This window comes from Drosophila rhopaloa, unplaced genomic scaffold (assembly GCF_018152115.1).
Source record: "Drosophila rhopaloa isolate 14029-0021.01 unplaced genomic scaffold, ASM1815211v1 contig_115, whole genome shotgun sequence".
NCBI classification, from domain to species: Eukaryota; Metazoa; Arthropoda; class Insecta; order Diptera; family Drosophilidae; genus Drosophila; species Drosophila rhopaloa.
Genome location: NW_025334990.1, coordinates 5,603,553 through 5,618,181, shown reverse-complemented (window position 1 = coordinate 5,618,181; position 14,629 = coordinate 5,603,553). Strand labels below are relative to the sequence as shown.

The following is a 14,629-nucleotide window of genomic DNA, read 5'->3' as shown; positions in this document are numbered from 1 at the left end:
GAGCTTCTTGTTTCGACTTCTTGTTTCGATTCGTTTTGTTCTGCGGTTTGTGGCACGCGTTGACGGCAACTTGAGTTCATGTTGCGGTTTCCATATCGGGTGGCCGCGTGTTGCAAGTAACTTCTTGGGTAACGACGGGAAGGAGAGTGAAAAATAAATAAATAATAGCAAACTATATATATACACCTACCGCCCAGTCAGGGAATAAGTTGGATTTTTTTTTGGGGTCACGACTGGCATTGTTATATGGGAAATATGCAAATACAGGCAACAGTCGGTTATTGAATTACCCGATGATGATTGGCGTGAGTTTCGATCGATTCAAATCGAACCAATCGATTTGCCAAGCTCTCTGCGTGTATTTGCCAATTCACGGAAAATGTTTCTTGGAGATTTGCGAAAAACTTTCGAGAAGAGAGGGATGCCCTCGGAACACTTTCATTTCATATTCCCGTTGAATAATTTTCTACTTTCTAAACCGAAAAGCCAGAAACAAAAACCGTCTCTAGGTGCAAATTAGCAGCGCACGATTTTACGGCCTTCCCCTCCGAGCAATCCGCCAAAGTCAACATCTGGCCAATACCAAAATTATGGCCGCGGGCCACCGTATATATAGTACGTTAGATCTCATAGAAAATCAATCAGTGCGGACTTCTGCTTCGCAGGCTCTGGGATTTTGCATAAGAAACAACGGCTCTTTCTGGAGGCTGTTGCTTTGTTCGGCAACCCAAAATATGTGCAATGTAGGACGCGGCGACGGGATGGCTCTGAACCCGTTTTGGCCATCTCCGCCTCTTTCTAGCTGCTGCTGTTGCTGCTGGGAATCTTTGGGGCATTATCGAGCGGCAGCAACAAAATTGCAGCATGAATGGGGCTGTGAACCAGCTGAGGAGTCGGTTCGTGTGGGCCGCCTTTGTAGGCTATTGGAAAGATCAAGAGTTTATAATGCCAGCCAGCTCGTTTCGCTGTGTGCATGGGTGTGGGTCTTCCCGTGCTTGTGTGAACTTTTCCAGTTTGCCGAGAGTTGCTGCTGCTCTGACTGGCATAAATTGTGGGTTTTTAGGTGTCTAGCTCACTGCCAGCCTGGCTGAGAGTTAGTTTGCCAAGATAAATGGATACACATGGAGATGCTGGGTGCTCAGCTATCTGTGTACATGGATGCACCACGTACATTGCACTCGCTGGCTTCCTCCCAGCACAGACTCGATTTCGATGTCTGGCAGAAACTGGAAAGTGTTTTCAATACAACCACGTACTGACGGGAATTATTTCTGGTTCGGGTTCTCTCAGCTCAAGTTTGGGTGCATTTAAATTTATATATTACTGGTATTTAATAGAGTAAATAGAATATTTTTATTTTTTTTCTACTTATACACCAAAAATTCAAAGTGAGCTAATACATTGCCAAAATAACTAAATGCGGAAACGAGATAAAGAAGGACTTATAGACTTTGAAAGTTGAGTAAATTTGACTTGACATGAAATGGATGTCATAGAACATGGATAACGTTACCAAGAAAACCATGGCAATATTAGTTATTTCGTGGATTTTAAAAACCCCGACTAACTTCTCTACACTTTTGCTTATTTCGCCCATTCATAAGGCAATAACCGAAGCAAGATTAGTACCAGCTGAGCTCTCTCCCAACGCCAGCACAAAATACAACTTCCACGCCAACGCAAACGGTTTGGGCCTGGTCAATGTAATGACAGCTTTGCGTGTTTTGGCCCGCGAGTGGATTGCTGGCGTTGTGGCTTGGCTTGGTGGCAACCGCCATAAGACTACAAAATGTTCATTCACAAAATGCCGACAAGCCGCAGCCCACGCAATCGAGGCAAGAACCGCTTATCAAGCTGTCGCTGGCTGTTGGTTGTCACACACAAAAAATGGTTTTGCAACGAATAAACAACAATAATTTGCATGTGGGCTGCGTCTTGGAGTCAAACGTGGTTCAATCATTGAAGAATAAGCTTACAAAGTTATAAAAATTTTGATTTCGGCCTTTTGGAATTAATTCTATTTAGATTTCCTCATGAATTTATTGATTTTCTTTAAATTGCCTTTCCCACACCTAAAATTCATTGAATTTCTTGAGTTTTTTATGATTATGTCACTCAACATCTTTCAAAAGTGAAATATTTGGTTTCATTTTAATAAACAAATACAAAATAATTAGAAACTGATTAACGATAAAACATACATTTTATAATGAGATTTATTTGCATTTATTTGCCTTTGATTTATATATAAATGCAAATGATGATAGATCAACTTCTCTGTCGATGGTGATTAAGAATATATAACTTTAAAACGCTTCCTCTCCCTTTTACGATACAATTTAAGTGTATCTCTATGAGAGCCGGGTGCAAAAACACCATTTTCGGAAACCCAGTTTTGATTGTATTTTTTATATTTATTTTATTTAGCATATTGTATTTTGTGAAAGGGGTCCACAACAGCCATTATCATCGCTCGAGTGGCACGTTGAAAACCATTTATGTGGGGGGCGACAATTGTTAAGGGTTTTTGTTGCGCTCTGTTGTTGCATGGGCAAAAATAAAAAGCTTGCAGAAAATGGCCAAAAATCGATTTCCGTTCAATTTTTTGTTTGCGCTCTGCTGTGCTGTTTTTATTTGTATCTTTCCTGGTTTCGCCGTTGCTATTGTCTCGTTCGTTTACCTTTGAGCCGTGTTGTTTATGCAATTGCCCTGGCCCAGACCCGACTTCTTTTGGGCATTTTGCATTCAAATCGATTTTGCAATTGGCATTTTGATGATTTTTTTTAAAAGTTGTGTTTGGCATTAATTATTGCCCGATTGCGCAGAAACCGAAAGTGAAATGGAATTGCAGTTGGCATTTGTGCTGGATGGATCGCTCTGCCTCGTTGGTTTGGGTGAGTTGGTCAGTAAATTGGAACATTTTATGTCTTTATTAAGACGACTCCCGCTGTTTTCCATCGCTCTCTTCTCTGACTTTTGCTTTCAATGTCATTTGTTGTGTAATTGAAACATTATTATGGGCAAAACCGAACCAAAACAAAACGAAAAACTCGTTTTCGCTTTTATTGACCATTTGCGCTTCTTAACTTGCTATTATTTCTTTTTAAAAAAGAAGCTCACATAAAATCTTTAGCTGCCTTTTACGGCCGGCTCTTAACAATCCACTGCCGTTCCACCATCGTGACACTGATACTTGGCCAGAAACCAGCGGCAGCTCTTTGTGGTCTTGTCCAAATAAGTTGGCTGGACAGGATTATGTGAGAAAACCCATGTGGGAGCTATTTTAGCTTGCTTTTTGGCTCACACTCTCGCTTGACACACGCTCTCGAATGGTTTTACCATATTTACTTGAGGGAAAAATTGATGGGGTAGGGATTACGGATAATGGAAGAAAGTCCCCATGGTTTAAAAAAAGTCTAGCCAATCACTGCCCTCTATGATTACTTTGTATTTCTTTTCTTTTCGAAAGTCATATTGCGATGCAAATTTAATTAATACAAATTACCTCAGACTTCCAGGGAAAATTTAATTAAAACGGGGGTCAATACTGTGTTGAATCGGACCATATGGATCGGACCCACTCCCCCACTTTGATTACATTAAATGTGTCTCTCAATTTGCGAATCCATTCATGTCATGTTGGGTTATTTACTCGTTGAATTTCCACAATATTTATCAGCTTTATTCAGATTTAATGAAATGCGCAGACAACAAAAGTCAAACTCAATTAGATTAAATCCAGCTAAAACGACGATGACTCTGTGAACTTTGAACTTTTGTGCTAAGAAATATAACTAAAAGTAAGAGCTACGGGGTTTTATTTTCTAGCTTTGAACTTTAATAAGTATACCAAAAGGGGGGAAAAAAAGAAAACCATTTTAATGTAACACGTACTCCCCATTTATCTACTTTTTTGTCAGCCGAGTGTAATTTTATTACAGATTTGGTAGGCTAGCCATTGATTTTCCTTGCCATTTTGCCTTTTTTGTTTGGGGGTTGGCCAAAGGTTTGGAATATGTTAGATTTTATGGGGTAAGAAGTACTTTTAGTAAATATGTTATAGCTTAGGATTTCCTTGATTGTTTGTGGGCCAACTTATACTAATTTATTATTTTCCTCTATTGCAGAATACTTCGCCACTGTGGGAGGATTTTGTGGCTAAGGCCGGGAAACTGCACACATGCTTGAGGTAAGTTTATTTTGGATGTAAAATGGGTTTCCTCATCACGAAATATATTTTCTTTCTTTCTTTAACGAGATTTCAACAGCGGCAAAATAACAACTGCAATTGCAAAACTTTAGAATGAGAACATGCGAATGAATAAACAAATTGTTCGTTTACCTCAATTTGCTTTTATGCTTTCCACTTCCTCACACACAGGCATAATGTGTCTATGAATATTTTTGTGCTTTTTCTGCTGTTGTGCTTTAGTTGCTAAATTTGTTGTTGTTGGGCGAAGACCACCGACACCGTCTTCGCGTTTTTGTTTATTTTATTTTCTCTGTTGTTTTTATGCTCAGACTTGGCCCAAATTTGCTTTCGGGCGAGGGTCCCCGCATCAATGTCTGGGCAGAAGTATATAGCCGCCACATAGCGGCTGCATTAATCATTACCCCCAATCCTGTTGTCCGAATTGAAATCACCGAGCTTGCCAAAACTCGCTCCGAGTGTTTGCCCACTGCGCTTGACACACATCTTGGCCAGGTCCACGCGAGATGAGGACGCTCGCCAAGCACTTGAGCGGATCAAGAGACCCGCAGTTGGGGTGCAATGTTTTTATACTTTTTTTTTCGGGCATACCGATATTTTAGTTTGCCACAGACTTTACCCTTTTGAGAGTTGTCTTTAGAGATCTTTTCTTCCTAGTTGTAATAATTATTATTTTCTTTAAGTTTAATGTAAACCCTTTTTTATGTATTTTGAATATGATCGTTGAAATTTCATGCGCATAGAACATTCATAGATACAGTGCCATTATAATACAAATTCTATTTAATTTTATTTAAGTTTAACCAATAAAATATTATTGAAAATGAGTTTAACTGTGTTGCTAATGAATGGACTAGCACCAAACATAGGAAATAGCATTTTATTTATACATAATCCTATTATGCGATCATATATCTGCCAGCTGGTCCAAAGAGGTATTATGTTCTTCGGTATTCGCAGATTGTCTGTCTTCAGTTATTTTTCTAGCTGTCGTCTAATTGAAATGTCTCCCACGGGCAATTGAAGAAGATGTTTATTAAATCTATCTGGCTGCATGGGCCCACCATAATAATGATATTATTCTCTCCTCTTCTCTTTTCACAGGGCCGCCATCCAGGCAATCGCCGCCTATTTGGATGCCTTCCAAAAGATAGCCGATGCGGCGACCAATTCAAGAGGTAAGTTCAAATCGTGTATTTGTCTGGGTTGGCAGCCCCCCTCCCCATTTTTTTTTTGTGTACCGGGGGATCCCCTCTGCCACCGGCCTATGTACTGTATCTCTTTCCTCTGCTCATTATTCATGCCTCTGCTCACAGTTGGCAGCGGTCATCGATCTGATTTTTTTTCACATTCACATTCACGCTTTCAATGTTTATGTTGTTGATTTCCCCCCTTGTGCGTATGGATAGATGGCGATGTATGTGGCTGTTCTGTCTGAGCTCACGCATTTCACTGCTTTTGCTATTTATATTTATTTATTGGCTGCTTTGCGTCGCACTCATCGAGTGCCCGATTATGCAATGTCCGACGTCCGATTCTCACAGCTCACCCCAGCCAGGACGGGAAATGCGAAAATTGCCAGATACTAGCTGCGAAGTAGGAGAGCTTTGATCATACGCAGTCGCCCCTCAGAGAAAATCAAGTAGCTTGTATTTAGCACACTGTGTGGCTGTTTTGCATTTGCATGCTTTAGACAGTTTAAGTTGCATTGTTTTTGAGTGGGAAATGTAGGTTTAGCCAATTTGAATGGAATCTGTACTTAAATTCAGAGACTATAAATCTGCTTAAATTATGAAATCTTTTTATGTTACTAACAAATAAATAACCGGAGTATTAATGAAGTAACAATGTGCTTAGGATTGAAATAAACATTTTTTTGTTTACATTTTTGAGGCAGCATTCCGCATTAAAAAACTCGTTAATTAATGAAATAAAAACATTGATAAACACGCTATTCGGAAATTAAACTATAACATGCAATTGATGCATTGGTTTTTATAAATACATGCAACTAAAATGAATGTTATTTTATAGTTGAAAGTAACGTCAGTAACATCTTTTAGTATCTTGGAACTTCCTTGCGAAATATTGTAAAAAGTATTGTTTATGTAGTGAAATTAAATTGGTTAATTCCAAATGATAAGTAAGCTAATTCTATTGATTCACAGCTAAATGCAATATATTATGCAGTTTATTCACTGTTTAAAGCCGTTGCTGATCAATTAAGCCTAAGATGAATGTTACTGTATTGAAACCGGCTTTATTCAGTTAAGCTTCCGAATTCCTATTTACAACTGCTGGCGGATTGAAAGACTTAACTTTTTCAATCATCTTCGCGCGGAGTTTTGCATTAGCATATATTGATCCACTCCCGCCATGTGCTCTAGACACTTTTTGCGCCCCTTCGTGGCCTTTGTATACTTGACTGGTGCTAAGTGCATATCCTCGTAAGTCCTGCTATTAGCTAGCCACCCCTTTTGGCATCGAGAACCTGCTGGCCTGGTCGTTTGCACTTGCTAAATGGTTTCATTAGTTTTAGTGGTTACTTGGCTTAGTTCGGTCAAGCATCGGCACAAGTGTCAGTTATTCGCATTGTGCCACCCCGAAAGAGGGTGAAACGCAATTCGAGTCTTGGTTCTAGATTCTCGATTCGCACTTGGCACATGGCCACCATGGCGACCCTTAAGGTGGTGGTGTTTCTGGCCACCCTGATCATTTCCATTCAATTAGGAGGGATCTGGAGCAAGTGGCTCTGAGAGCGGGCCAGTCAAAGCCGAATCAGTAAGCTGCTGCCTATTTGGCAGATAATTACATATTAAATGAGGATGGCAAGAGTCACAGTTTGAGTCGGAGGCAGTTCGAGATAATCGGGCCGGCTGTCATTTGTTGGGGATATGCAGAAGCAGAAGCAGAAGCAGGAGCAGTAGCAGTTAGCCTGACCAGTTTTCCCGGATCCGACTTCAAATCTATCTCTGGCATGGCATAATGGGCACACACGGGACTTGGGACTCGGGACCAAAGACTGGAGGAGTGGAGTCCCGAATCGTGTCGCATGCAATGTCTGCTGCGCCTCCAAATCGAATCGACAGCTCATGGCGTGCGATTGTTGCTGCATGCTCTAAACATTTCCGCTGCCAGCTTTGCGCCTCATTCCCCTTGGATGTTCCCCTTCAGTAATTTAATTTGGCAACTGTTTAATATTGCATGCCTACTGGTTTAAACAGAACTGTCGGTCGGTTTGATAGATGCACTTAAATTGTAGTACAAAATATCTTAGTTATAGACATTCTAACAAAACCTGCTGACCCATAAGTTTTGTTTTTTATGTAATAAAGAAATGCTTGAGTAAAGTACCTAAGTTTATACAAACAAGATGACAATTTATTCACAATACAATAAGGTATTTTTGTATTTATATTCCGTCTGTCTAACTCAGCTTTTGGAATGACTATATATAAGAAATACCGAATAGTACCGTTTACAATTCTTTTTTTTAATTGGTCAAATAATTTCTGGTTTTTTTTCAATACTAAATCGTATATTTCCTATTGCAGGAGCCTCCAAGGAGATCGGCACCGCCCTGACCCGGGTTTGCCTGCGCCACAAGGCGGTGGAGACGCGTCTGAAGACCTTCACCAGCGCCATCATGGATTGCCTGGTGCAGCCGCTGCAGGACAGGATTGAGGACTGGAAGCGCACGGTGGCCACCATAGACAAGGACCATGCCAAAGAGTACAAGCGCTGTCGCAGCGAGCTGAAGAAGCGCTCCAGCGACACGCTGCGTCTGCAGAAGAAGGCGCGCAAGGGCCAGACGGACGGCCTGCAGTCCCTGATGGACTCGCACATGCAGGATGTCACCCTGCGGCGGGCTGAGCTGGAGGAGGTGGAGAAGAAGTCCTTGCGGGCGGCCATGGTGGAGGAGCGGCTGCGCTATTGCAGCTTCGTCCACATGCTGCAGCCCGTGGTGCACGAGGAGTGCGAGGTCATGTCAGAGTTGGGCCATCTTCAGGTGCGTAGTGATAGTCACACTATAATTAAAAAGAATCTAACATCTTTAACATCTATAGGAGGCCATGCAGTCGATTGCCCTGGTAACCAAGGAGCCCAGTGTCCTACCCCAGGCCTCAGAGGAGCTCATCCACGACGCCAAGGCCAGCATTAATCTCTATCCGGAGTCGCCAGGCGGAGGTTCCGGATCTCAGGGCGGAGGCTGCTCCAACTCGCTGGGTTCCCGGAAGAGCTCCGTGTGCTCCATCAGCAGCATGAACAGCAGTGGATCCAGTAACTCGCCGGGCCACCACCACTATCCGCGCTCCCTGTCGCAGGTGCGTCGCCCCAGAGGTGTTCCTCCTCGCTTATCATTTAACCCGCATTTGGCATTGTGACGTCCGCTCATTTCTTGGTTTTCATCAACGTTCTTTTGTGTTTCGTTTTCGTTTCTTTAGTTTGTAACGCCCGCAATTCGCTTGAAACCTGGTGAATCCAGTGATAGTGGCTTTTGCTCATCGCCAGCTCTAACAACACAGGTTTTCATTTATTTTCTTCCGTTCGATTTTACAAATTATAAATACCTTTTGTGTGCCGTCGTCTTGGAATTCCTTTTTCTGTGCTAACGTTTTCGCTTTCGTCACCCCCCAGACTTCGAATGCAACGAATCAGACGGCGAATGCCTCCACCTGGCCCCCACATTCCCAGGACGTGGTGGACACCCTGCCACCGACCGCCGACCGTCCGCACACGATTTCGACGGCCTACGAAAAGGGTCACCAGCGACCGCCGCTGACCGTCTACACGTTCCAAAATCCGGAGACCATTCACGAGTCAAACAGCTGCCTCAACAACGGATCCACAGCTCCGAATGGACAGCCGTCATCAGGTCAGGCCACACCGGCCACCCAGAAGTCTCCGGCCGCTTCACTTAGTCGGCCACCCTTGCCAGTTGTAAGTATGGTTAGATTGTACAGTCAATCTTCTATAACACAAAACTACAGTTACAAAAAATGCGAAAATTTATTGAAAGTTTTAATTTAAAACATTAAAAACGCCGGGCCAAATATTTAAAAATTTTACTATGTTAATAAAGGTGCCCTGTATTTTTTTTAAGATTAGTAAAAGAATACTTTCTTAATTGATTTTGAAAAACGTACCTCAAAATTGGAGAAATTACGATTCTGAAAATTTTTGAACCTTAAACCTTCCGTTTGCCAGTTATTAGATTCAAAAAGTATTTTAAAATCAATTTTGAATCAAAATTTAATAAAAACTAAGATTAGTCATGGAATTAAATCTAAGCATGATGAATGAAGAGTATAAGTTGAGAGTTCGAATAGACGGGAAACCGACTATTGTATTTTTTACATGCTATTAAGTTGTCTCTTTCGTTCTGTTGGCCATGACACTCGGCATAGAAGCCAGCCCATGTGGTGAGTACCTCGGAGTCAGAGCCCTCACCGTTCGTAGATCCAAAAGAGCGCTCATCTGCATGCGCCCCGCTAGACCACTGACAACTAGGTCCCTTAAGTCGCCTCATCATTAAACCTAAAACCTCTGGCTTGTGGCTGTGACTTACATATGATTTCCTCCCCCTTTCAGCGCTGCTCGTCGCTGGAGCGACCGCTTTCGGCCCAGAGTAACCACCGCCAGGGAAGCGGGAGCAACCTGCTGCAGCGCCAGTGTCCCTCTCCGATTCCGGCTCATATCACGAAAGGTGAGTGGTGCGCCATGTCCGGCACCTGTCCAGCTTGTCTCCGTGTATTTGTTTGCACGCTTGCCCTTGGCTAATCCCATCAGTCTTACTAATTACCGTGTTCACCCGCATGTCCCCGCTAACATCATCCGCACACAGAGCTGTCCGCAGCGCATCACGCACAGCAGCAGCAGCAGCAGAATCAGCAGCAGCCCCAGACGCCGCCCACCTATGTGAACATGTCCGAGCTGGCCACCATGGCGGCCTTGAAGCTGACCAACCAGCAGCAGAAGGCTTCCCCACCGCCTCTGCAGCAACAGAGCTCCATCGACTCCACTAGCTCCCAGCATTCCAATGACTCCTCCGGCTCGCATCAGCTCCTACAGCAGCAACAGCAGCAGCAGCATCAATCGCAGCTGAATCATCACTCAGCCACTGCCACACGCTCCCATTCCATATCCTCGACGGCCTCGTCACTGCACTCGCACCCGTCGATCGACTCCACCGTCGCTTGTGGCTCGCTGGTGGGCCAGGCCAACCACAGCACCAGCACCAACACGAACACCACCACCACCTCGCCGTCCAGTGGCAGTTCCACGCCACAAAACCATTACTCGCCCCTGCTAACCAACTCCCCCACGTCCACTGCCGCAGGTACACCCAGCGGCAGCAGCGTAGGTCCCGGCTCCGCTCTGGGATTTGTCTACCAGGTCAGCTCTCCGACGCCGCCCTCCAGTGAGGTGCTGAAGATCACCGAGCAGACGGCAGCTGGACAAGATCAAGGACCAGGGGCCAACGGTGGGGCGGAGGAGGCGGAGGACGAGCGGTCGCGAACGTCCGTTCTGCAGAAGGCCTCCATGTTCGAGAAGGCGGCGGCAGCGGCAGCGGTATCGCCACCAGCTCCCGTTCAGGTCCCAGCAGCAGCAGCTTCCCCAGCATCGGGAGCACGACGTTCCGAGTCGGAGCAACAGGAAATGGGTGAGTAGAATCGTCATCCAGCAAGTTCGTTGATGAGGAAGTGTGTCAATGATCTTGCACCCTGTCCACTAGATTGGGTCGATTTGAATCGACACTTCGTATGGGGAAAGTTATCTTTAAAAAATTCTAAGCAATATTGATGATGAAACTAATGGTTTAATTATTTAAATAAAATAATCGGGGTGACTTGGAAACTCTTTTGTGGAAATTCGATCCTTGTAATATGTGTTTGGATACTTTGATATTGTTCTCAATATGTGTTTTTCTATTGGGGTTTGGTTAAGCCAAACGTGGTTTTAAACCAATAGTTTCTTTGCCAATATTGCTTTGAATTCTCTAAATATTACCTTCCTTTCCTACGATTTTAGAGCTTTGAAATCGACCCACTCTACTGCCCACCCAGCACCAAAGAGCACTTTGAACATGAGATTTCCTCGCCTTCACTTTACTCGTCCAGCGCCCATTTATAATTTATAATTGACAAACATATCGAGAATATTTCTTAACCCCAAAATTTCTTTTATTTTGTTTTTCCCTCCCTCTTCTCTACAATTTTTTGGTTTGTTGTGCAAACACAACGACAACAAATGCACCAAAACCATTATTATTTTGTATTGGTTTGACTTCATGTTCACCTTACCCAAAATCTCTGTCATCTGTAAACTATTATTCACAATGAACCAAATGCACAACAACAACAACAACACCATCTCCAAAAATCAATACCAACAACTATGAAAAATATGATCTAACAGACAAGTCTTTCGAAGATTCAATACAAGCACTAAATAATTTAATTGGCGAACTAGACTCGTTCCAACGTGAGATCGATGAGGGCAAGGGCAAGCCGATGAGCAACAGCAACAGTAGCAGCAACAACAACAACAATACGACGACCAGCAGCAACAGCAGCAGCGACAACAACAATCTGCCAGTCACCAGCAACATCGAGCCCTGCGCCATCAGCAATCAGACGAACTCGAGCGGCTGTGGAACGGACATATCGGACACCACGTCCGACGAACTGGCCGGCGACGATATGGACGCCAGGCGACGGGATCGGGATCGGGATCTGTTGGGGGCCAGCGATTCGGAGCTGAGTCGCTGCTATGTGAGCGAAACGAGTTCGCTGACTGGAGGCCTGACAGCCGGCGGCTATGAGAATCCCACGTTTGCGCACTTTGTGGCCAATGCGAATCGGGAGGATGTCGTGTCGCTGGCCTCGGACAGCGTCTGTCTGGGCCAGCCACGCCACGCCTACGTGGACACCTGCAGCGATAGCGGCAGTGCAGTGGTGGTGATCTATGACCACCAGATCCCCAACACGCCGGACATCGAGTTCGTTAAGCAGAACTCGGAGATCGTGGTGCTGCGTACGAAGGATCCACAGCCCAATGCGCTGCAGCTGCACGAGATGAGGGAACTGCAGCAATTGCCGACCAATCTGGCCGGTTCGCCGGACTCGTCGCCGGACTCGACCGGCGGCCAGGCGCCGCCGACAGCAACTGTGGCGCCCGCCAAGCAGCGACTCTCCTCGTTTCGAGCTACCAGCGAGCAGCAGTTGCAGCTCCTCGGACGCGGCAGTCCGCAAAGAGGTAAAGCACCCACTGAGCAGGCAACACAGAGCAGGCCACAGGAACGGCGTTCTCCACAGCCACATCAGCAGCAGGATATTGAAGGCAGTAGCCAGCCAGTAGATCCTGCGAGGCGCCAACTGCCGCCCAAGCCCACCAGCTTGAGCCTTTTCAATGGGCCCGCTCCCAGTGCGGGTGATAGGCCAATGGTGCCCAGAAAGTCCGACTTTAAGTCCGATCTAGATGAGAAAATACGCAGGCAAAAGCAGAAGGTTAAACAGCAATTGCAGCAGCAACAGCAGCAACAATCGCCGCAGCAGCAGCAGCAGCAAGCACCACAAGAACAGCAACACTCACCACAGTCGCCCCAAACCAGAAACTGTAATGTCACTAATAAACCAGCCGCCAACGTTTCTGCATCTGCATCAGTATCCGCATCCGCATTTGCATCAGCATCCTCCGATCCGTATTCGAACCAAAATCATAGAATGCCAAACCAAAATCAGACAGTCACATCCAATCACAAGCAGTGCAAGACGCCCGCCACAACGGCATTGTCACCATCATCACCTCGCGGCCATCAGCCATTATCATCGTCATCGCTCTCGTCATTACCATTACCAGCTACCACATCATCACCATCGATGTTGCCCGCCAGTGACCGACCACCCGCCCATCCATATGTGTGCTCCAATGCCCCAGCCAATCCCCATCATGCCAATAGCATTACCAATGCCACTGCCAATGCCAATCTCAAGCCGTGCATTACACCCAGGCCGGCCTCGTTGTTGGGTTCGTTTCGATTTGATTTTTGATTTATTTGGGTTCTTTTTGGTTTTTGATTCAACTTCCCGAGTTTTGTTTTGTTTTGAGACCTGATTTTCAAACGCTTTTTACTTTGCTTCGGCTTCTTAGTTTTATACCCTTGCAAATGACATTATAATTGTGAAGGGTTTTAAGCAGTTACAAAACATAACTTTTTAATTGAATTTTTAAATTCATTTTGTATAAATATAAATAATTATTAAAAAAAATGTTATGGGTATTTCTTAAAAATTATTGATTTCTTATAACTTTGATTCGTTTATTTCCTTAAAGGTTTTCTTTTGTTTCCTTTTAAAGTAAAGTTAAAGTATTTATAAAAACAGTAATTAGTTTAAGCAAACGTAAACTTAAATATAGGAAAACGCGTAGGCAAAAAAATATTCGATGCAGAAAAAAAAAAATAAATCCTTGGCCCAGGAAACCTCTTAACGAAAATCAAATTTTAAAACTTGTGAAAATAAGACGGGCAAAGTATGAATTATTTCGTTAAATCTTAGGTATATAAATTTGACTGTTTCTATTTAATTTTTAGAATGTATCTTTAAGCTGCAAAGTAAATTTTTGTCATAACTGCAAGGGTGTAAAATCTCGGCTAGCCGAAGTTAACTTTCTTTCACGCTTTTGGTTTCTTCTTCACTGTATTAACTTTGCTTGACTTTCTGCTTTAGTTCGATGTGTTAACCTTTCTGCAATTGGAGTTGGTCTCCCGCACCAAGTACTAAGTAATAAGATCATGCCCACGCCACAATCATTACAACATACAAACCGATAAACTGCACGCTACTGCCACTAACTGCCAAATGCCTATGCACTATTCAGAATTGGGCTATCGTAATTATAAAATTTTGTCGAAATTTGCATAGTGGGGACTCATCGCTTGAATCGAAAGAAAATTCATTTATCCATGGATTGTTATCAAAAGTGTGGTCACGGCTTGTATCGCTTTTCCACTCGCTTGGGGGTCAACATCAAGTCTTAGATCAGTCGCCCGAGCGTCTTTCATAACCTATCTCGATCACAGCAGCTCCTAACTCTGATTCTCTCTCTAACTACTGGTATTAGATGGTGTCCTGTGTTTTGTGTGCCAAGTGTATAAACCGATTACTGTACATTACTGTGAATAACAACAGCAACCTAATAACTAAATCCTCATAACTACCGCCTTACTGACTTCGATCTCTGACCATTCGCAGGAGGAGCAGCAGGCGGTGGCTCCACGCGCATAGCACGCCGTCAATCCATCAACCAGGCCAAGCCACCGCCGCCAGTGAGACGCAGTTCGTCGGTAACACCCAGTCCCAATGCCTCGGTCGGGGTAAGTTCAGCCTTCAGTTACCGCCACCCCTATTAAGTTAG

The 14,629-nt window shown here is 44.1% G+C and overlaps 1 protein-coding gene across 25 annotated transcripts in view; it reads left to right on the top strand.

Moving 5' to 3' along the window:
- LOC108044269 (protein MTSS 2) overlaps positions 1-14,629 on the top strand; it is a 42,594-nt gene that overhangs the window by 23,356 nt on the left and 4,609 nt on the right. For 6 of the 25 annotated variants that reach the window (XM_017123211.1, XM_017123212.1, XM_017123210.1 and 3 more), the window contains exons 3-13: positions 4,128-4,189; positions 5,315-5,388; positions 7,765-8,219; positions 8,278-8,535; positions 8,656-8,736; positions 8,849-9,151; positions 9,619-9,633; positions 9,803-9,917; positions 10,056-10,874; positions 11,630-13,240; positions 14,467-14,588. In XM_017123211.1, coding sequence (XP_016978700.1) covers positions 4,128-4,189; positions 5,315-5,388; positions 7,765-8,219; positions 8,278-8,535; positions 8,656-8,736; positions 8,849-9,151; positions 9,619-9,633; positions 9,803-9,917; positions 10,056-10,874; positions 11,630-13,240; positions 14,467-14,588 — 3,915 coding nt within the window. Of the gene's footprint in view, positions 1-4,127; positions 4,190-5,314; positions 5,389-7,764; positions 8,220-8,277; positions 8,536-8,655; positions 8,737-8,848; positions 9,152-9,618; positions 9,634-9,802; positions 9,918-10,055; positions 10,875-11,629; positions 13,241-14,466; positions 14,589-14,629 lie in introns of those variants that run through there. The other 19 variants (XM_017123226.1, XM_017123224.1, XM_017123225.1 and 16 more) reach the window with 13 other exon arrangements.